The following is a 25,951-nucleotide window of genomic DNA, read 5'->3' on the forward strand; positions in this document are numbered from 1 at the left end:
CATTCCGCATCTCTATTGTTTCAGTGGACATTGTCCAGGATGGTTGGGTTGGGCATTAGTGAAAAAAAAACAGTGTACCCTGAGACAAGAGGATGACATCACGACCAATGAGAAAGGCCTGCAGAGGGCGCAAGGATTCACTTCTCTCTTGGACACTGGCGGGTGTGGACACGTTAATTCTGTTCCTAGGAATTGTGTTGTCCATCCGTGGAAAAGCGTAGCTTTGGTGGGATTCCGTTTGCCTCTGACGGGATACAGATGTGTGGTTCGTCACTGGTGAATGGTGTTCGAAGATTCAGGTGGATTTTGTGTCGAGCGGATTTCGAATGAGGGAATGTAGTGTACGTGAAAATATTCCGATAATGGTGGGTGTCTCTTTCACTCTGTTCAAGTGTCTGTCTGTGTTGCTTTCCTCTGTTGCCCAGCAGTCATGCGATTTGTCCTCGTGGAACAGCACTCGTTGACCAATGTCCTGACATGCCCCGACCTGCATGCTTTCCGTTGTTTACGCATCCAGCTTTGTACTTTCTTCTTTTGTGGACAAGAAAGATTCATGTTGATCGTTATTGTCGTGACGATGCCTTGTGCTGCCGCACCCTGGATCTCAATGGGAATAGTGCTAGACGATTCTTAATAATTTTGCGATTAAATTAGTTCAGAGAGTGCTGTGGGGAGCGCTGTGCTGTTCAGTGCTGTGAGCGCTGTAGTTCAGTGCTGTGGGGAGCGCTGTTACATGCACATCTCACAAATAGTTGTGTTGCCTTTCTAGTTTGCCCTGGAAACGTTCAACGCTGAATCTTCTGCGCTCTCCGAAGTAACCACGCCTCGCGGGATGCTACAAAAGGACTAGTTCAACTGTTCAGCTCTGCAGTGCTGTGGGGAGCGCTGTTACATGCACATCTCACAAATAGTTGTGTTGCCTTTCTAGTTTGCCCTGGAAACGTTCAACGGTACGCTTGGCACTTTGCTGCAGCCGGAATCTTTTGAGGATCGTCGCACTGTGCAGATACACCGGCTATATCTGCTTATCTATTTTGTTCACCTGCGTATCTCTTTCATCAAGCTGAATCTTCTGCGCTCTCCGAAGTAACCACGCCTCGCGGGATGCTACAAAAGGACTAGTTCAACTGTTCAGCTCTGCAGTGCTGTGGGGAGCGCTGTTACATGCACATCTCACAAATAGTTGTGTTGCCTTTCTAGGTAAGCGACATTCTAATATTGTTTTTGCCGATTCCTGCTCCCCACAGAGCTGTATAGTTCGTGAATATTGCTGCCATGTCTCTTAACAATTCTGACGTATGCCTGTCTTGTATGCAACATCTTGGGAAAGATAGTTCATCTCTTACCTGTTCAAGTTGCTCAAATTCGTACCACGCTGGCAAGTGCGCGGGACTTACGAAAACATCTATGAAAGCTTTGTCGAACGCTGAGCGGGAAGCATGGATGTGTCCTACTTGCGCGACCAATAGAGCTAGAACTCAGCCGATGGCACCCACTTCTCAACCGTCTCTGTCAACTATCATGCAGGAGATCCTGAATAACGGTCAAAAAATGTCATGTGTGCTTGACAGAATTGAATCTATGGAAACCAAAATAAGTGCTCTCACTGTGAAACACGACGAGTTGGCATTTTGCGTAGAAACAAACTCCAAAACGCTGAAAGAGGCATCCAGCCGCATCTCCGTACTTGAAACTGCCAACACTAAACATGAGCTGGAGCTTAAGCAATTGAAATCACAACTGAACGACTTGGAGCAATATGGCCGACGTAACAACTTAGAGATACGCGGCGTACCTTTCCAAGCAAATGAGGATATTCTGCAAGTAGTTAATGGTCTGGCAGTCGACCTTCAGTTGCCCTCACTGCTCATATCAGATGTAGACGCGGTACATAGGCTGCCTTCTAAAACTGGAGATCTGCAACCACCAATTATCTTAAGATTTAAAGATAGAGCTTTACGAGACAAGTGGCTTAGTCAGAAAGGTAGACTGAGAGTGACTGGTTCTTCCGCCAGCAGCAGCTCTGTATTTCTTTGCGAGAACCTTACTGCTCCCAATAAAAAGCTTCTCTGGCAAACCAGATTGGCTGCCAAAGGAAAGGGATATCAGTTTGTATGGGTGCGGAACGGGCGAATTTTTGTCAGGCGCGCGGATGGCGATCAATCTAGGCAGATCCGACACGTGGATGACCTCACGGCACTCTGAGCTGTGACAGGCAGTCATCTCTGCTTTTTGTGCTTTCACTTTTTGATTTTCTTATCTATTCGTTTACGTCTTTTTTTTTTAATTATTATTATGCACTATGACACATTGGAAAGCTTATCTAATGTTGTACGTTCTGAACCATTGGCATTGCACTTAAATATCCGCAGCTTATGTAAACACCTTGATGAGCTTAAAACTGTTGTGGAAACTCTCCAATCGAGAATATCGTATATTGCGCTTTCTGAAACTTGGAGCAACACATACAGTGAACAGTTCTTACAGCTCTGCGGATACGATGTTCAGTTCAGCCATAGAAATGATTCTTACGGTGGTGTTGCGCTTTTTGTAAAATCATGCGTTTCATATTTTCCTCGACCTGATTTGCATATAAATGTGCCTTTCGTGGACTCACTGTTTATAGAAGTGCCGGACTGCCCTTCCTCTGCTTGTTGTTTCTCAAAGCGTCCACTGATCATTGGTGTCATTTATAGATCACCTAGGAATGACCTAGACATGTTCCTTGCTGATTTTGGTGTTCTGTTAGAAAAGTTGTCTACCTCCAGATATAACACTGTTATTCTTGGGGACTTCAACATCGACTTGCTAAAAATTGACCGCGGATGTCTCTCTTACATAGAAGTGCTCGCTTCTCATGGATTTCACCAATTAATCTCGAATGCTACACGTTTTGGTCCGTCGGGATCCGGCACGCTACTTGATCATGTTATTACCAATCTTTTCGAACCACGACTGTGCCATGGCATTGTGGCATCTGACATAACTGATCATGAAATTATTTATGTGGGTGGTACAACCACAGACTATAATGAAATCCCCGACGCCCGATCTTTGCGCCCTGTTGTAAATTACAATGAGGTCGAAAGGTCCATTTCACGAATTTCATGGGATTTGAGCCCCTTTGCTGACGCTAGGGACAAGTTCACTCACTTCCATGTAAAGCTTCGAGAGGTAGTGAAGAATTCCACAGGTTTTTCCGCTTTTAGTCGTCGCTCATGCATTAAGCAACCATGGATAACAAAAGGAATCCTCAAGAGCATTAAACATAAGAATAACCTTTATCGGAAAGTTAGGCTATCACCTATGAACTGTGATCTACGCAGTCGTTACGCGAAATATAATAATACCCTTAAAAACACTTTAAGACTAGCTAAAAGTAAATATTTTTCATCGTGTATCTCTGCCACACGGGGAGACCACAGGCGTATCTGGAATGTAGACAATACTGCATTGTCGAGGCAACGCAAAAAGGCAAACCCTGGTTCGCGTTTTCTTCTCATGAATGACGTGCCTGTTACTGAGCCAATGGATGTAGCCAATAGATTTAACGAATATTTCTGCAATGTCCCAACACGTCTGCTGTCGTCTGTTGATACATCTCCCACAGTTTCGCTTCCATCCCGCTATGCAGACACTTTTTTCCTCTCGCCTACCACACATCACGAAGTTGCATTAACCATTCAGGCATTAAAACCTTTGAGCTCAACAGGTTACGATGAGATATCGTCGTGCTTCCTGAAGCGATTCTCTAATTATTTATCTGAACCGTTGTCAGAAATATTTAACGCTTGTTTTCTTCAGGGGGTTTTTCCACGAGAACTCAAACTTGCAAAAGTCATACCCATACATAAGAAGGGCGCTAGGTCAGATGTTGGAAACTTCAGACCTATTTCCCTCTTACCTTCATTAAGCAAGCTGCTTGAAAAGCTAATTCTGGTTAGGCTTGAACGTTTCTTTGAAGATAACAACCATTTTAGCGATTGTCAATTCGGATTCCGTAAAAAGAAGTCCACTACACTTGCACTTGTCCACGCTACCGAAAAGATTCGTACTAATATTGAAGCCAAATTACTAACTATGGGGATCTTTGTGGATCTCACCAAAGCCTTCGACCTGATCAACCACAGCATTCTACTCACTAAACTGGAAAGATATGGTATCAGAGGTGTTCCATTATCACTCTTGCAAAATTACTTGGAGGGTCGTGAGCAGTTTGTTTTCAACTGTGGCTCATCATCATTCCCTCGCCCGTTGACCACTGGAGTCCCACAAGGTTCTCTTTTGGGTCCCTTCTTATTCCTAGTATACATCAACGATCTTCCAGACTTACGCAGATGATACAAATATTTTTGTCGAGGATACTCACTTGCCCAACCTATTTCGTAAGGCATCGTTTGTTCTACAAAAATTACACATGTGGCTAACATCGAATAAGTTGCTGGCCAACACACAGAAAACGACGTATGTTGTATTCCACCCCGTCCAAAGAATTCTTGATTTTTCTGGCATGCAACTTTCCCTCGGAAGTCTTATTATTGCCCGTGCAACGACGGCTAGGTTCTTGGGTGTTATACTCCACGAACACCTAAACTGGCAGGAGCACATTAGTCACGTTCAAAATAAAATCACGTCAGGTCTGTATGCTCTAGCTAAGCTCAGGTCCTTTGTCCCTATCAACACTTTGCTCATTGTTTATTACGCGCTGTTCCATTCACACCTTTCCTACGGCCTGGAGGTATACGGTCTTACGTATTGCAGCAACTTACAGCCTTTGCTGGTGGCTCAAAAAAGGGCGCTCCGTATTATACTCAATTTACGTCCTCGAGAATCCGTAAGGTTTGCTTTTCCACTTCTTGGTGTCCTTAACATTTTCGACCTTCTGAAGTACAAAGTGTCTCTGATCATGCACGATCTCTTTCACACACCTGCTAACAGGCACCAGATTCCCGTACAAAATCCTGCTCGGCCTTACCCGCTTAGGCACGACACCAATACACTGCATTTTCCCACGCCTCGAACTAATTATGGCTCACTATCATTAGCATGTTTTGGCAGCCAGACCTGGAATAATCTGCCCCGAAACTTGCGCACAATTACCAACTCCACCGCTTTTAAGCGCAGTATTAAATACTACTTCCGCTCATCTCAATAGATCGCAACATGTTATTGTCATTTTTCCTGTCTTTGTCTTCCCTCACTCTCCCCATCGACTCGGATGTGTTAATGTATTTTTTTTTGTATCCTAGTTTCCAACTGTACTCATGACAGTGCTCCTCGCCCAGTGTGTTTCATTGAATTGTGTTCCTGCCTGGACTGCATCACAGGGCTTGCCCTCGCAGTCCTGTTTATTATTGTATGTTGTTTTTCGTTGTTTGAGAGCAATAAAAGAAAGAAAGAAGAAAGAGTAACCGCAAGAGGAACACATGCGTTTTTATAGAGGAGGAAAAAGCATTACGATTCAGTTCTATGCCTGGCTGTCGGATGGCATGGACGCGTCGTTCTCCGCTCTTCGTCACTGCCGTTGTGGTGGACTGATTTGTTGTCTAACTGATTCTTTTGCAAGTGATAACTTTGTCCCCGCTTTGTTTACGATTTCATGACCGTGCATGTCGGCCACTGGTTGCTGTTGTCCGGGCATCCCCGCCATTTTCTATCTTCCGCTAAAGCTGCCTTGACTATCAGAGTAGCGCTGGCGTGACTCTTAATAATTTTGTCATGAAATTAGTTAAGAAAATAACCGCTACGAATGAGCAGATCCGTGACTTTATAAAGGAGAAACAGCATTACGAGACAGTTCTGTGCCTGGCTGTCGGAGGAGCAGTCGCATCCTCCTGCGCTCCCCGTGGCTGCTGTTGTGGTGGGCTGTTTTGCTTCTGTGCCTGATTCTTTTTGTTGTTAGCTATTGATGGTTAGCATATTTACTCTTGCTTTCAGAGCAGTTTGCATTCCTCTGTATTATGAGTGTTTTTCGCCTTGCATGTCCAGAGCTGTCCTACCCTGCTAAGACATGTCATGATGACGTCACAGGATGCTTTGCAACCTGCCTGTGTGCTCCGTCGCCCAGCGATGGTAAGCGGCCGTTCCGGACCGCTTTCTTCAATGGCGTCATTTATCTTCAACTAAACTCCTTCCCTCCACTCTATTTGTATGTATTTTTTCATTTTTATGAACACTCGTTGCCCACAAGACACAGGGTGGTCTGGACACCAGTTAGATGCTCCCCAATTAGTGTGATGGCTCTTTGGATGATGCTGTTTACTGGGGGGTTCCCAATGAGCTCTAATTGCTAATTAAACGTGTCCAGCAGCCTTGTAGAGTTGTGGGCTTCGAGTATCCATCACTTACTACTGATTTCAACACCTATTGTCTATACACACTCACGCTCACAGGTGAGTCAAGCTCTTGATTTGTTTAACATTTTAACTTCTGCATTCCTGCACGCAGGAGCATGATATGACAATATCTTGACCACTGGTGGAACCGGCTGTTGAGTAAACAGTTTTCAATGGTACATAGCCTGCTGTTGCTAAACGCTCATCTACGTTGCAGGGCCGCGCCCTCTGCTTCACGACACCAGAAGTACATCAAATTCAGATCTCCACTATTAGAACTGTTTGAGAAATGCAGGACGTACGGTGCATCGCCACACTTCTCACTGACAGAAACAGACTGAAACATTCAAATAGTTTCACAACACAAGGTTTGGAATAGTCTGTCCTTCCTTCATCAGGTACGATACAGACACACTCACACACACTTGGTGGATATTTATAGTGATAAACATAATATCATCAATAAACATCAACAAGTCAGTGAAACCCGAACAATATACACGACTCATTCAATCCCTGTGTTGTAATTAACGCTGATGCCATTTTGACCATTGCTTCGACGTAATCATGCTTCTATGGTCTATTACTTCTCACCGTTAAAAGTAACCTCACAGGTGTCAGCTGATGTAAGAATGATGTTCCCAATGGTAATGACCTCTATTGGATTTTGAAGGAAACCGAAAACCACATTCTAAAGGCATTCCTATTGGACGAGTCAGAAAGTGCCTGCGCTAACCAATTCAAACATAACTTACATTGCCCATGTTAGTTTGTAGCGACGCCTCCTAACACTAAAGGTACTTATATTGGTATTTTAGCACACAACAAAGCCTAGGGCACGAATAGCAAGCCCACAAAATTAGCGCACGGGCAGCATAGCTTTTGTCACTATCCCGCCAAATAGAGTAGTTGCATTACTGATCAATAGCCTCGCACGGAACACGGAAGTTGACGTAGTCTACTCTAGCAACGTCGACGGAGCGTCATGCAGTGCCCTGAACTTGACGTACAGTAATCAAGGTAGATTATCTTTCAACAGAATAGGGCCCTTGTATTCAGCATTCAACGAACGCAGTGTTGCACACAACCAACTTTATTTTTAAGATGCGAAACAAAAATACTCGTAAATAAAACACAAGTAACAGAAAAATAATTGCTGTAGCACGGCAAATCTTTATTCTACCAGTAGCTGTCAACGTCTGTTCCAGCGTCCACACAAGCTCCCGCATAGCAAACCTGAAATAGAAAGGGTACACGTTGCACTGGAGAAGAGAAAGGTTAGAGATGATCTGGTGTGTTAGGGTTATTAGTTTAAGTTGTATCGTTTCTAGGGCACTTTGTGAGGTGTCTTTACTCGGGGATGTTGACGTATGTCAGAATGTGCCAAGTCAGTTTATTATCCTGACTTGTCCTGGCTTATTATCCTGACTGATAAACTGACTTGGCACATTCTGACTTGGCTAACAAACTTCTCCAGGCACAGCATGAACATTACGTCAACAACCCAGTGTAAAGATACCTAACAAAGTGCCCTACAAACCATACAACTTAAACTAATAATCCTAACAAACCACGTGTTTTATCACGTGTCCTTCTCGACGAATGCCCCGCTCCTCGTTAGCTCGTAAGGCGTGCAAGCGATTAAGCCCCACAGGGCTTAATCGTTCGATGACGACAAAAAAGAAAAAGCCACACACTTCTTGCTAAAGTTCCAATCTTCTGAGCAACGCATATTTTACTACCACTCCTCTCACACTGAAAGTGAGTATATAATATATGAGAATAATGAAACCGAAAATTGTGCAATTATCACACGTGTAATAATTCCACAATTCTCCGTATCATTATGCTAATGTATTATATACTCACTTTCAGTGTGAGAGGTATGGTGATAAAATATGCGTTGCTCAGAAGATTGCAACTTTAGCAAGAAATATGTGACTTTTTCTTTTTTGTCGTCATCGAACGATTAAGCCCCATTAACCCAACGATTAAGCCCTGCGGGGCTTAATCGCTTGCACGCGTTACGAGCTAACGAGGAGCGGGGCACTCGTCGAGAAGGACACGTGATAAAACACGTACACAGAGCTCTTCTCGCGATACGTGAAGGGCGTGGTATATGTCACGCGCAATGTGTCACGTGCCTATCTTTTTGAATTTCCCGCTCGCCTTTTTGAATTACTTGCCATTCGTTAGCTTGTAACGACGGTGGAGCGATTAAGCCCCGCAAAAGAGGACACCGCTACACAGATGCCGGTCAACATTCTTCTTACAACAAGGCAGTCGGGTAGTCCCTGTTGTTGTCCGCGACAATAGCAAAAAAAAAAAAAAAGAATCTCGCCATCTAAATTATGTCGCATGTGCGTGCTTCTGAAAACACGTCATAGCTGCGCGGTTCTCGAAATTATGCTTAGCCCTTTTTATTGAAAGGTCAAATGCGGGGTAAATTTGAGATATGAGTCAATATCTTGCATACTTTGGAGCGTTTATAAACTACTTACAGAAATGAATACCAAAAATTGGTATTTAAATATAAATACATTTTTTTCCAATATGTTACTAAATAAAAAAGACAAATACATTTATTCTTATTTCAAATACCATTTTAGTTACAGTGTCTCTAAATACTGTCCATCCCTGATAGTCACCCACAGCAATGAAACAGCCTATTTTTTTATGCATAGAAATAGCGCACTCCAAAGTGTACAACACCGTGTACATCGCAAGTGTACAACACACTTTCCTGTACCGCTGACGTGACAGCCATCGTGACTGTCCGAAATGAGCAATGACAGAATGGCGTAAACGAATGGCGTAAAAAAAATCATGGAAATGAGCGATCTGCGTCTCGCTGCGTTTTCTCATTGCTTCTTGATAGCCTGTCTCGGTAGAGCAGTCTGTAACGTGTTGGTCTGCTGAACTGGAGATCGCGGGTTCAATCCGGCCGACGAAGCTACCATTATTATTTTCCCTCGTCTTCATCTCGCAAGTAAAATGAACTTAAAGAAGAGAAGAGAAAAATAAGGAAGAAAGAGGGGTCTCGGCGATGCAAAGTACGGGACATGAGCTTGACGAGATTAACAGCTGCGTTGCAAGTAGAAAAGGAAAACAGGGGGCGGGTGTGCGCATCATGCAAAATTGCGCCGATCAAGATCACTGCGATATAGCTGTATCGCCCACGCTAGATATGGGCGAGATATGACTTACGACTGTGTTCTCCTCGAACACAACTGTTGTACATGAGAGAACTTATGTTCTGAGGCTGGAACAACATAGAAAAGACAAATGCATTCAAAGCCAAATGGTAGAGCACTCAATTGGTAGAGCCCTGGACCGGTAATCCAGAAGATGTGGGTTCGTGTCCTACAGCTTGCTAAGCCTTTCAGTGGCTTTCATCTTGCAACGTTAACAACTTTTGGGTTTCGTAAGGACAGCGACGGTTGCCTATCGCAAACGCCACAAACATGTCTGAACTCGTTGTTCAGGAAGTTCTCCCCAGAACTTCGATGACCGCGCTCTCGTTTCAAGTACACACGTCTGGGACCGTTTACGTCTCTTGGCCACGGATTCCTGCTCGCGTAATTATTCCTTTGCCTCGGATACGCGTTCTTGATCTTTTGGACCTTCTGGGCTTCGTCTTGCTGCCACCGTTTTGCCTTCCCCCAGCGTGGGTCAGGTTGTCTTTGTGAACCGATGCACGGTGAACTGCTTGCTCGCTCAACGTGCGACGCCGGTCGCGTGTTGCAGCAGGGCGTCGAGTCCTGGACTCGATATCTGCGATCTCCGTGGTCGCCCCATGGTGTCTGATACACCGATTGCGCTCGCACCCCGCACAGCTTTCGCTTTTCTTCTTGTTTGTCTGCTTTCCGATTTCCTGCTGCGTCCACCAATGGCGCCCCTAATGAAACGTTACGAACCACGAGGCCGTGACCTTCACAAAAGCTCCCTCATACAGCTATCACCTTAATATTGCTGTACTGCTAATACTTCCAGCGGTACTCCGTTTCAACTTTCTTCAGGAAGGAAGGGTTCAAGAGCAAAATTACGACTTCTCTTCATTCTTTCGCCGGATTTCCTACATTCAGTTTTTGCGTTTATATTTCTAATACCGTAATTCAACTCCCTTGCATGCCACGCGCGTTCATCAAAACCCAAGAATAGGCACTAGGTTCTCCCTTTATGTAACATGGGGGAACAGGCTCCAAGATCACTATGTGAATTTCACATCTTCCACGATGCAGGAACTTTGAATGAAACTCTGTATACAGAGGAGTATGTCAGCTGTGTTCCAATTAATGATATTGTTTCATCGCTCGTACCGTAAACTTAAAGAATTTGTCCTTCTAATTTTCATAGATTTATATTAAACATCAGTTGAGAGTCAGCAGTCCTCGTCTCTACTTCTGCCTATATGTCCTTGTCTTATTGCTTTTATTCGCCATCATGAACCTATACAAACTACCCCGGATTGTTCCTATTGTTTCATATATTTTTATATAAATTTCATATAAATTGGCAAGGTACCATAGCACTCGACATAGATAGAGAAGTTACCTGTCAAAAAGAACTCGTTACGAGTTCAGTTACCGTGTGAAAAATGTGACTGAGTTAATAAGAACGAAGTTCTCCAGCCCGAAATATAACTCGCAGTTACGAAGTTACTTAAAAAAAAGAACGAGTTACTTCCAAGTTACGTCGGACACCAAATAGCGCTCCACAGGTGCAGCGCGCGTGAGCAGTTGAGTTCCACCTGCACAACTACACGCTTAGGTAGTTTTCGTTTATGTCCAACAATTCGAACTTTGCATGTTACTCGCTGTTGTTTGAGCATTATTTCAATGGCTGCGGTACTTACTTCCTCAAAAGGATACTGTCATAGATTGAATATCACGTCTTGTGGCAGAAAATGCCATGAAAGAAACGGAGCAGGCAAATAAGTGCACGTGAGTGAATTGCGAAATAAAAGCAACTTGGAATTTTGCTTAGGTCACTTTGGCAAATGTACCTGAAAAAGAAACGAGTTCTTCTGAAAGTTACCGCGGCGCAAAAGTACCGAGTTAGGTTACAAGTTACCAAAAAAAGCAACATAATTGCAGTAACGGGTTAGTTGTAACGAGTTACCTCCAACTCTCGTACAGGAATGATTCTGAATAGACTACAGCATTTTTTGGAGCAAACGGACGTTACAGTCAGAGCAAACAACTATGAGATCACCTTCGTACTCCTGTAGCAACGGAACCCGTCCAGCGACCTATAGGGAATTTGCAGATTCGCAATCCAGCCGCTTACGTCACAGCAACGAGTCAAGCACTCGTTGTACGTCCACTGCCTACTTCTAAAGTCCCCCTGTGAAGATGGAAGTAAGAAAGTATCAGTGGTCGAGCAAGTACACAAATGCGTAAATACAAGCACAAGACTTCCGTGAGATACGGTAAGCAGCCATATTCACAGCTATAGTCGCTCTGTCTTCTGCAGTCTTTTATTGGGTAGACCCTGGCGTACAACTTGCCAGTCTTCCGTGGTCCACGCGCGACACCTGGAGGTCTATAGCGTACCTCCACAAAGACCGTGAAGGTTCGTTTCGTAACTCTAAACGCTACCCCGTACCTACATCAGGTGGCTTGATCGTTTGCGTGAGCACCGAAACCATGTGAAGAACAAGAAAAAAGAGGGGTGGTTGGCTTATCAGTGCAACACTCATGGATGTGAACCTATCTATTGAGATAGCCATATCATCGCAAGAAACAAGACTAAACTAAGAAGGGAAATAATAGAAGCAGAAAAGATAAGTAACCATCAAGATGCGTGCGTAAGCACACCTTCTGTATGTTTAACCGATAAGGAACTGATCTTCTTCAGAACCGGTGTGCTCAGAACGGTGACACGTTTGCTATGAAGGTGGTTTCTTCTTCTTTTTTTTTTTTTGTTTTTGCTCATTTCTTCAATAAACGTAGTCAGAAGTTAGCGCCCGTCCTGTCTGTTTCTCCGTTCTTTGTCTGTGTTTCTTGCGCTCTCAGTTCAGATACACCAGGTCGCCAGTGCACGATTATAATTATCTCAGAGCAGATAACACGACACCCACACAAACCACGCTAAGTCTCGAACAAGTAGCCCCAAGCAGCACAATGTACTGAAAGTCGACTGCAATAGGGGTGGACGGTATGTGTCTTATCAACTTTGTTGTTTCACGAGTCTGTTCAAGGCCTTCCACCTACCCGTCCACCCCTATTTCACTTGACTTTCAGTACATTGTGCTGCCTGGGGCCCGTTGTTCCGCTTTGATGAGAAAAGAAAAGAGAAGAAATCTGCTCCGTAGGATGGATCCGCACATTACATACAGAATACCTTGAAGGACGCCTCTGAACCACTGGAAACATTGCTCCGACGATTTCTGCTCAATGCTCTCGTAGGCCTCACGTTCCTGCGCTCTTTCGTGATAGATCTCACCAGACTGCACCCAATGCAGAGTACAGGGTGGGACAAAAGTCTACGGAACACGCGAGTAGCTTATTTTTTCCTCGGGACGACACCCTAGCGGCAGTCGGAAGCGGCAAAGCTCACTCGTTCGGAGGGGTGGCGGTAGGCTGCCGTGGTGGAAGCGACGTACTGCGGCAGTTTTGGTATTGAGCGTGTTGGGAAAATTGAGTGTTATTCATCTGTCTCGCAAGGGAAAATGTTGCAGATGCTAGGGAGCTTTCAGTTCACAATCAGCTTTGATTGCAAAATGAAAAGAATGAGAATAAAATCTCAAATGAAAAGAAAATTCGGTGCACTTGCTGAACAGAAAAACAGCAGAGCCAGGGCTACCCCTTTCACAATCGCCTAGTATTTTGTTGCGGCGCCGTCTGCCGCAATGACGACAGCCATCCGTCGATACCACTCCGGAGATCTGTCCATTCCGTTAATACCGTTTCCCACAATGAGTCCTTGCTTCTGATGGGTCTGCGCAGACTCATTATGCGGTACTTGAGGATGGCCCATATATTTTCTATTATGTTTAAATCGGGGATTTTCGCAGGCTAGGGGAGCTGCTGGATGCACAAGTTCTCCGGGCGGTCCTAGGTTTTATTGGACGCGTGAATAGAGCTGCAGTTGTTCTGATAAAGAAAACAGCCGTCGGGAAAAGGTCCGTCAAGCACGTACGGCAGCAGGGAGCTCTCGATGACTTCAGTGTAGAGCGTACAGTTGAAGCGCTCATCAAGGCGCACAAGTGGCCCGAGCCCGTGGTAGGATAGGCAGCGCCATACGGTAACGGTCTGGCGGCCACTGGATAGCACCCGGTACACGCACTGGGGCATGTACCTTTGTGACAAAATAGGCAGTGTTACAAAAGGGGGCTAAGTTCTCTATGAGAGTAAAGAAAGATTATATACCTGGACTTCGGGGGCCGTCACACCCGTCTTGTTTGGGACCATCGAGTGCTAAACGCCGCTTCGTCACTAAGCACGACGATTCCCCACTCCGCGATGTCCCAGTGTTGGTGTCGAATGGCGAACTGTAATATAGCTGCCGTGTGATCCGCAGTGAGCAGCGGCTTCTGCGCGGCGACGCCGGACTCCAGACCCAGAAACTTGAGTCGTCGCATTAGAGCCTTTGCAGACACGCTCAGCCCGAGCTCCCGCTTTATATCCACCGCCGTCGAAAAGGGATCCGCGCAGGTGGCCCCTATAATGGCTCTGTCAGCCTCGGCCGTGGTCGAAGATGGCCTACCGCTTCGGGGAGCATTTTCAATTCGATTTTCGTCTTTGTGTGCTTGAACGACGCGGTTGACCGAAGGTAGACAACAGCCGATTCGCTGAGCAATGGCACGCTGGGACACTCCAGCCTGGGAAAGTCCGATAATATCCCTCTGTTTTCCATGCTGGTCCTTCTGATACATTCCCTTTGATTAATTTTGACATGTGCCTGGGACCAGCTCTGTTTCGTCTTTTAAGCTTCTCACAGATGTCACATGATAATAATTTGAATCTAAGACGCGGCCAACAATTCCTTGGGGTTACGTTTGTGATCATCGGAATGCTGTACTCGCACGGGGGGAAGCCAGGGGTGCCTCGAGGCATCGCAGAATGGAACGACGATCTCCTCTCAGCAGTACAATACTGGTCGGCTTCTGATTCGAGAGAGCTGCTTCTGCGGCGTTGTCGGCCTGCTCATTTCTGACGACACCACAGTGGGCTGGGACCCACCGGAGCACCAGCATCTGGTCTGCTTCGCACAATTGGTGGTAAGCCAAGCCATTAACACTTTAAAGATTTAATGATGATGCTATTGGCGAATGGTGTCAGAACAGGTGGTGTCCTCTTCGGGGAGGCAGAAAGTTCAGACGTTCAGAGGTTAAGGGCCGTATCACCAACCAACCCTGAGGGCTCCCTATGTAAGCGCTAGTCCTGAGGGAGGATAATTTCGTTTCCCAGAGCGCTCGTATCTGTAAGGGGTGCCCTAAGGGCGCGCGCCAGCAAAGTCAGCTAGCGAGCTCCTTGTATGCTCCCTGAGGGATGCTCGCCTCGAAGCGAACATGGAGGACACCAAAGAATGGCTAGGAAGCAAGCGAGCTGGTGAAGATGATGCATAATGTAAAACCCCTAGACTAGGAAACACGAATGGACAGACAAAGAGCTGCGTTTGAGACTTCGTGTTGTGTTTGTCCATTCGTTTTCCATAGTCTTGGGGTTTAGCATTATGCATGGAGGACATGTACGGTTTCATGCATGAATGCCCTCGTGCGATTGAAGCGTTCCCTCGCGGTGTTATTGCCGTACTCACGGTGCGATGCATTCGGGACTGGATAAGCCACCAGGAGCGGTACGACGCATGTGAATTCAAATAAAGATACTGCTTATCGAAGTTGTCTGTGCATGAACACTACCGAGTACTCTACACCAGGAAGGGCATGGACAGTCGTGGCTTTCCTTGTCGCTTGGAAACAGGACATCCATGTGATCTCGTGGGGGGAAAGAATCGAGTGCAACCTCCATCCAAGATGCAGGTTGGAATCATGATTTTTAGATTTAGTAGAGCGTGTCACTGTGACAGAGCAACGCGAGAATTATTTGTCCTTTGTGCCACTTAAACACAATCAAAGCTCTATTGTAAACATAACTGTTGCTTACGCCACAAAGCTGGACGGAGCCCTGCGGTTTTGGCATGACATATCTGCAGAACTCGTTCTCGTTGATTATCTGCCCAGGTAATTTGTCACTGACGGCTTCCATGGAGCTATAAGGCGACTCAAAGCAGCCGGCCTCACCAATTTCGCTCTCACTGAGTGACTCATTTGCCTTCCGCTTCATGCTTGTGCGCAAGCGTTCTCTGAAAGCCAAAGATGATCATAAGACTTCGATGTCCACTATCTGAAAACGAAACCCATGGTTTAATAGCAAACCGAGCATGTTGCACTTAAAGGTTTGCGGTACTTCGCCCAAAGGTATGCCGGATAGATTTAAATATGAGTATTTGCATGTATGCTCGCATGCATTCCAAGTATACAAGGTGTCCACGCTAAGTGTGAACATATTTTTTAAAAATATATCAATCACTTTTTTCGAGATGAAATCAATGGCAATATAGCATATGCTGAAGGGCACTCCCTAGTGGGGCACTAACAGACTCCTAAGGCAATGTCTTAATTAACTTTCAATAATTAACTTTTTAATTATAAAAGCTACTAAGTTGCTCCAATGAGAACATCTGATCTCTTCGGTCACCAGATACCAAAACCGTTTTCAGAACAAAAATCCGTTCGGTAGATGGTCCGCAAAAAATTCGTGAAAAAACGCCATTTTTTCTTTATTTGGCTTATTGCGCATCTTCAAAGAAGCGGCTTTCCTTTACCCCCAGTGTGAGAGAGTGAAAGAGCACAGTGCCGCCTCATGCGTCGAAGATTAGCTTAAACCTGCGGAAACAAAACAAAAACACAAATCTATCGGGTGACTCTATCGCGACTGCCCTTACCTTGGGCTGCATTTTCTGTTTTCTTTTAATCTTTTTCCAGGACGCAAGAGGCGATAGTGTGCTCCTTCATCTTCTCGTATTGGGAGCGAAGGAAAGAGGCGTCTCTAGAGATGCGCAATGAATAAAATAAAGAAAAAAATGGCGTTCCTTCACGAATTTTTTGCGGACGACCTATCGAACAGATTTTTGTTCTGAAAACGGCTTTGGTATCTGGTGGCCAAAGAGATCAGATGTTCTCATTGGAGCAACTTCGTAGCTTTTATAATTAAAAAGTTAATTATTGAAAGTTAATTAAGACATTGCCTTAGGAGTCTGTTAATGCCCCCCTAGGGAGTGCCCTTCAGCATATGCTATATTGCAATTGATTTCATCTCGGAAAAAGTGATTGATATATTTTTCAAAAATCTGCTCACGCTTAGCGTGGACACCCTGTATACATGGGTGTAATGGATGCGTAAAAATCTGGCACCGCAAGCGCCAAAATTTATATGAGCAGAGGTAACTGGAGAACAGTTACACGCAGCGAATATCGGGCTATTTCTGTGGCAGAAAGTACACTTGCTACAGTGTTGTAACAACTTGTTACAAAAAAGAACAATTCTCATTTTCTTAATATTGGGCGCTCTTGGAACGATTTTCTGGGCGCCCCAAACACTGAGAAGATTGAAGCGGGGTTTGGTATAGCACACCGGCGTAAAATTGCATCCTGTGTGCATTGGGAGTAATGTGTGCGCTGAGCCAGCAGCGCATTTTCTCAAACTGAAGTAACCGAAGCCCAAAGACCATGAAGCCCCTTCTACTGGATGGGAGGGGGAGGGGCGATTTTGATGCATTTCTCCTACGTGTCGTGTCTGGGGCGCGATATTCGTTTTAACACGGACGCTAGGAGCCCACGCTACGCCGCTGGTGAGAGTGGAGGCAAAGCGTAAAGCAGAGCGAAAAAAAGAAACGTGTACCTTTGGAAATCCTCGCAACTAAGAGGTCGGTCTGTGCCACTTGATCTTTATGGTGGTACCCTATATATAAGGGATCACATAATGGCAATGTTTTACTCTCTGCATGGTAGCCAGACGGGACCAGGTTCAGATTGTAGAACCGATGATTGTTACAGCTTCCTCAACACTCCAAGCTCCTTCTCAAGCTTCTCTTGTCGACCATGGTGCTTTTTCCACCCGTTTTCTCACGAAGTACACGTTCGACATAGATTTTGAACGACACGAACGACGACGTGTGCGACTCTGGGCAGATCTTTTCTAGATCACACGCTTACACTGAAGATCAGTGTACAATGTGTTGTCCTATTTGTCTTGCGTGTTCCTCGAACTCAAGTAAATGAAGAAGGCGGAAGGAAGTCACTGAAAAGCTCAGGCAGTTCAGTGACTTTCTTCCTTCTTCATTCATTGTTCTTAGGCAATTGAGGCTTTGTGTGTTTGCCCTTGTTCTGTGTTCCAGTCCCAGAACATCAATTTCCATCATGCTCAAGGAAATTTTACCCCTTTCTACAGTTCACCAGCTCGCTTGTACCATTCTAATATGTACGTCTACTTCTCGTACCATCGAATACTATCTAGTATTCTCGAAGAAAAGTAATTCGAATAAAAGTAGTATCGTGATATTGAAATTATGTAGAAGTTGACTCAAACCACCATCTGTTCTCCCTCCATTCATACCGCGTATTCACGTTAAAAGCTTCCGGCTGACCGCATTTATTTAAAGAATAACATTACAAAAACAATATGCAAGCCTCAACACCCAATACGGTGAACGTTAATATGACCACTGCATTCCCGTTGATTTTGGTCACAAAGCGAATTGTCATATTGATGAGTAGTAATCTATCGTCCGCTATCGCCTTTGCACCCATTGCGCAGAGCACCCGCTGTTTCTTGCGTACCCAAAAGTGATGCACTAAAACTCTCTATTGACGAGAAGCGCACCTACAGCGGACCGGACCAACCACTACGAACAACAAAAGCCCACGCATAGTCGGTGTCAACTTAAGTCCTACAGCTGGGACCACCTACTCATCCGTGGAACGCTCCGGCGATTGGCTACAAGCCTTTGCACTAAGCCCCGGCTTCGCGATGTAGTGCCGTCTCTCTCCCCCCCCCCAGTCCCCACTTGACCGCGCCGCACTACATTCGCGCGCGCGGAGCGATTCTTGTGTGGGGACAGGGTCATGTGTATGACTTAAATTATGTTCTCACTGACTATAATTATGATTTATTTTGTCAAAAATCTCCTAGCGATGCCAAGCAGACATCGTTAGCAGATTTTAAATTACAATTTTCAGTAATTAATTTTTGTAAATGTACGACACCACCAACCATTGTGAATACTTTAGCAATGTCCTTTGTCCAAGTTCTGGGAGAGACAGTGCCCTTATAGAGGATGTTAGTCTGCAAGTGGCAGAGGGTTGGAAGGATGGTCAAATCGAGGAAGTTCGACAATTTCAGGGGATATATGATGAGTGTATCTCAGGGCACGGTGGCAGGCGCTAAAAGAATCACAGAATTGCCGGACTGCCTGACGACAGGGGAATAGCGCGACCTGATCCTGTGGTCACCGCCTTTGTAAACACTCCAGTTGTTCGAAACGCGATATGAGTATAATTCCGTCCGAGGCCATCATTTTCAGTGGTCATCCCAAGCCTTGACGCCGAACTTTAGTGCATGTCAAACTCTGTGCCAGGTGCGTGGTGGCCTCTCCTGGTACCATGAGGGTAGGCCTCCATGCTACCTGTCATAATAACGATGAAATAATGCCTGTCTTTGGCCCTACTTGTGACAGAAATCTTGGTCATTGTCGAATAAACGGATTGCCATATTCACAAGGGGTTTACATGTCGGTGGAACTGAACGGTAGCCGAGAAGAACGGTCATAAAGCGGGTATGCCTGATTAATGGGGGTCACATGAACAGGGGTTCACTGTATCGCCTTTATTACATCTCCTACCAGTTTCAGTTATTGTAGGAAATCATGCTCACCGTAAAGTGTCCCTTATCCCCTTCTTGCTGCACTCCGAAAATTTGTACGCATTTTTAGTTAAGTTCAGGTAATTTCCCATGATGTAGCTGTCTTTCCATTGACACCCAGGCAGAGTGTCGTTGTCCCAGGGAGCTCCTAGCCTGTAGAAACGTTTAGAAAACAAACCTTATTGATTTTATTTATTTATCTATAGGTATTTTTATGGTGCCCATGTACAGCAGTTGCCCAGATGATGATGCACGCCAAATTGAAACACAACCAACGACAAAACATAGACTAGTAAAGTAGTGAAATGGAGAGTCTGAAATAATAGTAAGTGAGGAATCACGAGATGTTAAAGTCAAGAGCAAATCATACTAGTGTCGTAATTGTAAAGAAAAGAGATCTAAAGTCCCAAAGATGTCCAAATCGCACTCACGAGAAATGTTATTAAAATTAGCCATAACACGAGATAGAGCACGGCTACCACAATGCCTATCGACATGAAACGCATATGAAAATCTTAGCATCTTCACATGGGCATTAAGAGGGACGGGGGGATGAAGTGCTGAGTGGTGTAGGGTGTGGTCCATTTGATTCCATCTGTCACCAGGGCTGCGCCAGCGTCGCTCGCGAATTTTTTTAACGCACCAGCGCTGGCTGGTGTGTGGGCAGAGAGCTGTCCACGTGCTTACAAGTGGGCGGAGGGCTACCCGTGCGCTTACTCTCGCACATTTTTTACACCTGGGCAGACTTCTCTTGCAATTCTTTTTTTTCCTGTGTGCAGGGTGGCGCCTGGGGTGGAAGGCTACCCATACACTTATAGCATGCATATGCATGCAAAGAGGAGTCATACGCAAAATTACCAAATGAGACAATTGATGTTCTGAGGCTGGAACACATATAGAAGGACAAATACATACAAAGCCTCAATACACTTACTCATTACCAATTTCACAGCTTTCATATGGGTATGACTCAATGGCATTCAAGAGGCATGAGGGCGAGCTTAGTTGTCTCCACAGTATACATGCATTTGCGCTTACAACATATGGTCATTTGCGAGATGAATTACCTTCACACTGTTAAACAAAACATCTTTATATACACCATAATGCAATTCCTTACGTGCAGTACCTTTCTTGACACGTTTTGCTCTAGCAATTTGTCTATCATCACTCAATCAGACGGAATACATTTTTGCCTCCAGAGCAACCACCTCATCAATTATCCCACCTTCTGTCTCATCCTTGAAGGAGAACAATGCCCCTTTATTGCTCTAATGTGGATGCTCAGTGAGATAGAATGAAAGAGCGAGAATCACCATCTGCAATCTTTTTAATTTCATCTTCATAATCTGACGTATGAAACACACCAATGATAGAATTGGTATTATCATACATTGATACAAATACTTACAAATTCATACATTATCAACTTAGAATAATCTACAATACAAAAAACAATCTGTAATAGAAAGCTATATTTTAAAATACTTTGTTCATCTCATAAAACACACAATTCTCTGAGAAAATTGCAATCGAATGCAAATCGTGTGCAATCGTTTCACGAGCTATATCTTTCTACCTCATCTTTGGTGAATGCTATCTTAAGTCATCTAAATCGCGTGGGGGAAAGTAAACAACGGCCATACAAGGATTTACAGTTCATCTTATACATCTGCTTCTCAAAGTCTGTTTGTGCTGCAATGCGTTGCTTCATGTTCATTTCAATGTAGAAAACAAAAACTGTAGTCTGACGAAATTTTAACACTCTATGAATTTTGCTCACTCGCATACCCAACTGCAATATAGACTCAGCAAGTGATAATGCACAACATATTCTGCATCCTCTCTTTTATCATTACAACTGAGAAGTAATTTACCCTGTGGTGCAGCTTTGTAATTCAACTACCCTTTTAGAGCGAAATGATACTCTGACAACCAACTCTCCTCAACCTTTTGCTTGATGGGAGCTAGTGGGAAACACCTGGTGTTCTGGTGTAGTTTCGGTGGGTAGACGAGGTCACACACGTAAATGTAGCCATACTTCTCATCCTCAGGATAGTTAATGAAATCCAAGCTCGAAAATTCCGATTCAGGCATCCACTGGAATCTTCCGACTGGCATGTTTGCAATGTTTAGTAACTGACATAAAAACTGTTTGCATGCCAATATGAGATCTAACTCTGGCGCTTCTTAGGGTCAAAATTTGCAGAATATTTACTATTGGCACCAGCTATCTCAATCCTTGTTGACAAATACCACGTCTAATAGAATATTCAATTCGCGAGTGAAGTCGGCCCAGACGCGACACTGGCAAAGCACTGGTGGGGGATTAAATCAAATGGACCACACCCTATACTACTGCATTAATATTTTCTAAGAAGGGTTCTCCCTCTTTGAAAACTCAAATGTGGGCATTTATTTTTTCTTTCATTGAAGGCTTTTGAGTTGAAAGCTTTCAGCTTTACAATTGGGGCATCAGCACAAAATGCCAACAAGGCTGACAAGGTACTAGGCCTCGACTAGGCATTTTCAGCAGATTGAACAGTCAAAATACAAGTACATTTACAGTTTCAATGCCTTGCCGTTGTATATAGCACTTTACAGTAATGCACCTAACTGACCACTGGAATGGCTTTGTAGAACATGCAAGGGCACAAATGACACACTTGTCACAATTTCCTGTAAATTTAACTAGTTAACAAATACACTGCACATGAGGGGCTTCAGCAGCACCTTCGAGACAGGAAGCACGCAAAGTAGTATCTGCTGGTGAGATATGCTATCTCGGTATTGCAGTTAGAGACAGTGCGATACAACAAGTGTGTAACGTATAACAACGCGTAATTTGCATCAATGATATTAATGCTGAAGTAGGTATAGTATTGGAGATATACTAAAGATAAACTTAAAAGAGATTGAAGCAGAAGACCAAATGACAGAAGTCAGGTCTCCGCCAGTAAAAAAGTGACAAAGCACGCACCCAAAAGCAACACAAATTAAGTCCATGTATCTATGCGTATATAATGCATGAATATATGAATACATTTGAAAAAGGCATACTCAGGTACACACTGACCAATACACCCATCAGGCATTCTAGAAATCCACTAATAGCACGCAGTGCACGCAGTCCACAGATTGCAGTACACAAATAGCACGCAATTAATCATATGAATTTTGAACCCCTTTTCACCTGGTGTAGTTCAAATCACCTCCGAGCCTTTGCTCTGGATTCCTCCTGCATTTGCACAGCACAAGAAAATTTCCTCTGCATTTCTTTTGGCACATTGGCTTTCACACAGGTTGCCAGGATTACCGATATTGGTCCAAGATGGGCTGCCAGTGTGGGACTAATATGGGAGTGCAACCAGGCTCCATATCAGTCCAATATGGGCAGCCACTATTGGCAAGGCCAGATTGCCGATAGTTTGATAACATTGTGTTTTTTACTATACCTGCCGCTTCCATTATCATTGAGAAACCAGGGACATTCTAGCCTGAGTGATGTCAGATTCGAGTGTCGCACATGCGCATTAGATATAGGACGCGTGATTTCGCTGAAGCGAAGCAAGATGGCGGCTGTTTGCAGCAAGTGAAAAGTTGAGCTGTTGAGTTGCAGTGCATGTTATAGTGGGATTGTCAGATATGTTGACTGTTTGAACAATGTGCATCATCTGCGGGAAGCTGTTGGATGTAACTACGTATTTAGTGGGGCATTTCACGCTTCAACGTTCAATCATGTCTCGTGGATTGGGCGCTTGGTACGTGCAAATACGGGTACGTCCCGTTTTCTGCATTTCAGTCAATATGGGGTGCACACGGGCAAAATGGGCCCATGTTGCCGATATTTTCCCCATATACTCGTACTTTGAAATGTGGCAATATGTGGCCCATATTGCCAAGTTTGAGCCGATATGGGGGAATTCTGGCAAAAGGAGTCCCATACAGGACCAGTATCACCAATGCTCAGTCAATGTGGGTCCAATATTGTGTGCTGTTTGGGACGCATAAGACCACCAATTTAATGGGCCTTGACCACGTTCGAACAAGCATTCTTTGGACAGGGGAGTGTATCCATCAGAGAATTATCCACTGAGAACAGTCGTGAGTAATTAACGAAGGTTACACATGAGCTGTCAAAGAAAATGTCTAACAGGTCCCGGCGAAGATATCCTGTCATTGGCACTGCAAACTGGAAAACTACAGGGGCCGCATTCTTTTGCCCAGATCAGACCCGAGTCGGGCCTTCCTTTCATTAACCTGGCCCGGCGATTCTATGTCTAGACTGGGCCCAGCCCAATGCCGAATATTTTCTAGTGTTCCAGAGTTAGTCCAGCCCAGTGTAGGGGCCTATAAAAGTTGTTGGTTAATGAATTACACCGTGGTAACACAGGCTCTAGCCCGATCTAGGCTATGCAATGTACGGGTTTCGGTTGAGGCCATGCCCATAATGCCAAACTCGAGCCCGGCCGAGGTGGGATAAAAAAGGCATTAGCTGGCTCGTGGGCTGGGCGGTACCGGGCTTTCCCTTAAACCCGAGCCGTGCAGAGCTCTACTGCTGCTTTCTTTCTCCAAGTTTAAATCGAGAGATTGTGCTGCTTACCCAAGAATACACAAGTGACAGGCATGAAGCATGCGCGCGTTGATCCTAACTTTCGCAGCTTACAAAACAGAAATATCAAACCGCAGTCACAACATCACACTGAGCGTGAGCAGTGAGTTTGCAGCTTACAATATGTGCAGACTCGCGCCCACCCCCTAGTACATCTGCTCGCCATCTTCACGCGCTCAGGTGTCAAGCCAAATAATGCCGTAGCTGTACTCCATCAAAAAGGTCGAAGGCGCGTACGCGCCACTGGGCCAGGTCGGGCACATCTACATCACAATACACGACTGTACGCATGTATGTTTTGGAATGATTTTTTTAATCGTGACGTGCTAAACAACCTACTCGCGGAATGAAGGCGCATTTTGGGAAGAGTTCGACGTGGACTTCTATATTATATGAAAGCCCTTTCACTTTCTGGAGATCAGATTTTGAGTTCGTTTTCTTTCAGATTCCCCTTTCGGCTCCCACTGCCACTTTGTGATGTCATGTCACAGCGCAACAAGTTAGTCATGAGACAAAGGGCGCTTAATATTTCTTTGCAAAAGTAAGGTCATGCTGCTCGGGCCGAAATCGGGGGGCATTCCAAATTCGTCAAACAACAGTGATCTGTGCGCCAGTGATCTAGTTGACTTGCTGGCCCTGATGGTTACATATCCGACATGTAGTCAACTTCTTTGGTTCTTTAAGCACCTGTTGGCAATGTAGTTTTTCCGCCGACGAGAAATGTGCAGTTGCTGACCACTTCCACACGGTGTTGCTCGTAATTTTCAATTTTCACTTTCATTTTTAAACACTATGGGAACGCAAATTGTGATGTAACACTCCTGAGAACTCAGCAGAGCGAATTCTTCTAAGTTTGAATCTCTCCTGCTTTCTGGTACCACGAGATATTGTTGCTTCCTGTAAATGTTGATTCAGCCTTAACAACTGACGCTGCTGATTCAGTGTATACCGTTTTCTGCCAGCTTTGACTTTCATTATTCACTTACAATCCGCAGCTTAATGGGCGTTCGACTGTCTTCTTGAAAGCAGAATGAAAGTGAACTCACAACTGTGCTAGTAGACGTACAGCAGGCTCTATGCCAAGGTAATACTTCGCATCGTCCAATCCCATACCCACGTTGTAGTCCGTGCAGATTCCGCCAGGAAAAGCCATTCCTGGAACTGTGACATGCATCCATCAGTACTCGATGCGCTTCCGCAGCATTTTGAGTTACATTGCGAATCACACAGGTTAAGGATGGAAGGTCTGAGTAAACTAGAAGGGCTTAACATGGAAGGGAGGGCGCTTGTGAGGAGGACAGACAAGTTTCAGAGAAAATCATGAGTAAATTAGAATATATAATTTCTACTTTCATTGGCCACCAATGCGCAGTAGCGCTAGGAGTATACATAAGGCCCTGATACACACTCTTAAAACTTAATTACCCATATTCATGTTAACCTACCAGCAAATTCCTTCGTGCCTGTATAGTCGATGATGTTTGCCTCCCTGCAGTAATGCGCACAAGCACAAAGGTTTAGTACATGGGTTCCTACACACTCCACAAGCAAACTGGTAAAATCCGGGGTGCCGGTTGCACTTACTTCGCGATCATATACACAATGTGCGGGTTTGGATGACTGGCCGTGGCACTTCCGTTAAACAATGCCCTGAGCCTTTCAAGTGCTAGTTCACCATCAACTGATATGAATGTGGGATCGATCACTGCACTTTCTACTGGCTTGGGCACACCCAACCACAGCTGTGTAGTTTCGGTTTCCTGCAAAGTAGAGAAAGTGATTTTTAGTATATGCTAGTCCCAGCACGCGAGTGTTAGTATCTAGCAATTATTTTAAAGATGCACCCATCTAGTACTCACAATTTTCGGTTTCGTGACATGTCTTGATTGAATACACATGTAGATTTCCGTGACATAATTGTAAAACTCTCAATGTAAGGTTAGTCCGAAGAGACACGTCTTATACGCTTTTCCTTTGCTGTAGTGCAATACAGTGGGAATGGAGTTCAGTTCAGAACGCAATATAGTGTGAGCCGGAATTGCCGCTCTATTATTAACGCTAATGTTAGAGTAGTTTGA

At 44.8% G+C, this 25,951-nt stretch overlaps 1 protein-coding gene across 1 annotated transcript; it reads right to left on the reverse strand.

Moving 5' to 3' along the window:
* Positions 1-7,514: 7,514 nt before the first annotated feature.
* Positions 7,515-25,527, reverse strand: LOC135372053 (uncharacterized). The gene is made up of 7 exons (XM_064605775.1): positions 25,458-25,527; positions 25,319-25,362; positions 24,920-25,034; positions 19,274-19,414; positions 15,446-15,644; positions 11,550-11,681; positions 7,515-7,571 (listed from the first exon to the last, which is right to left on the reverse strand). Exons 1-7 carry the CDS (start codon positions 25,466-25,468, stop codon positions 7,515-7,517), a joined length of 699 nt encoding a protein of 232 aa, XP_064461845.1. The 5' UTR covers positions 25,469-25,527.
* Between the last annotated feature and the right edge of the window lie 424 nt (positions 25,528-25,951).

The sequence above is a fragment of the Ornithodoros turicata genome, unplaced genomic scaffold, assembly GCF_037126465.1.
Source record: "Ornithodoros turicata isolate Travis unplaced genomic scaffold, ASM3712646v1 Chromosome126, whole genome shotgun sequence".
Taxonomy (NCBI): Eukaryota; Metazoa; Arthropoda; class Arachnida; order Ixodida; family Argasidae; genus Ornithodoros; species Ornithodoros turicata.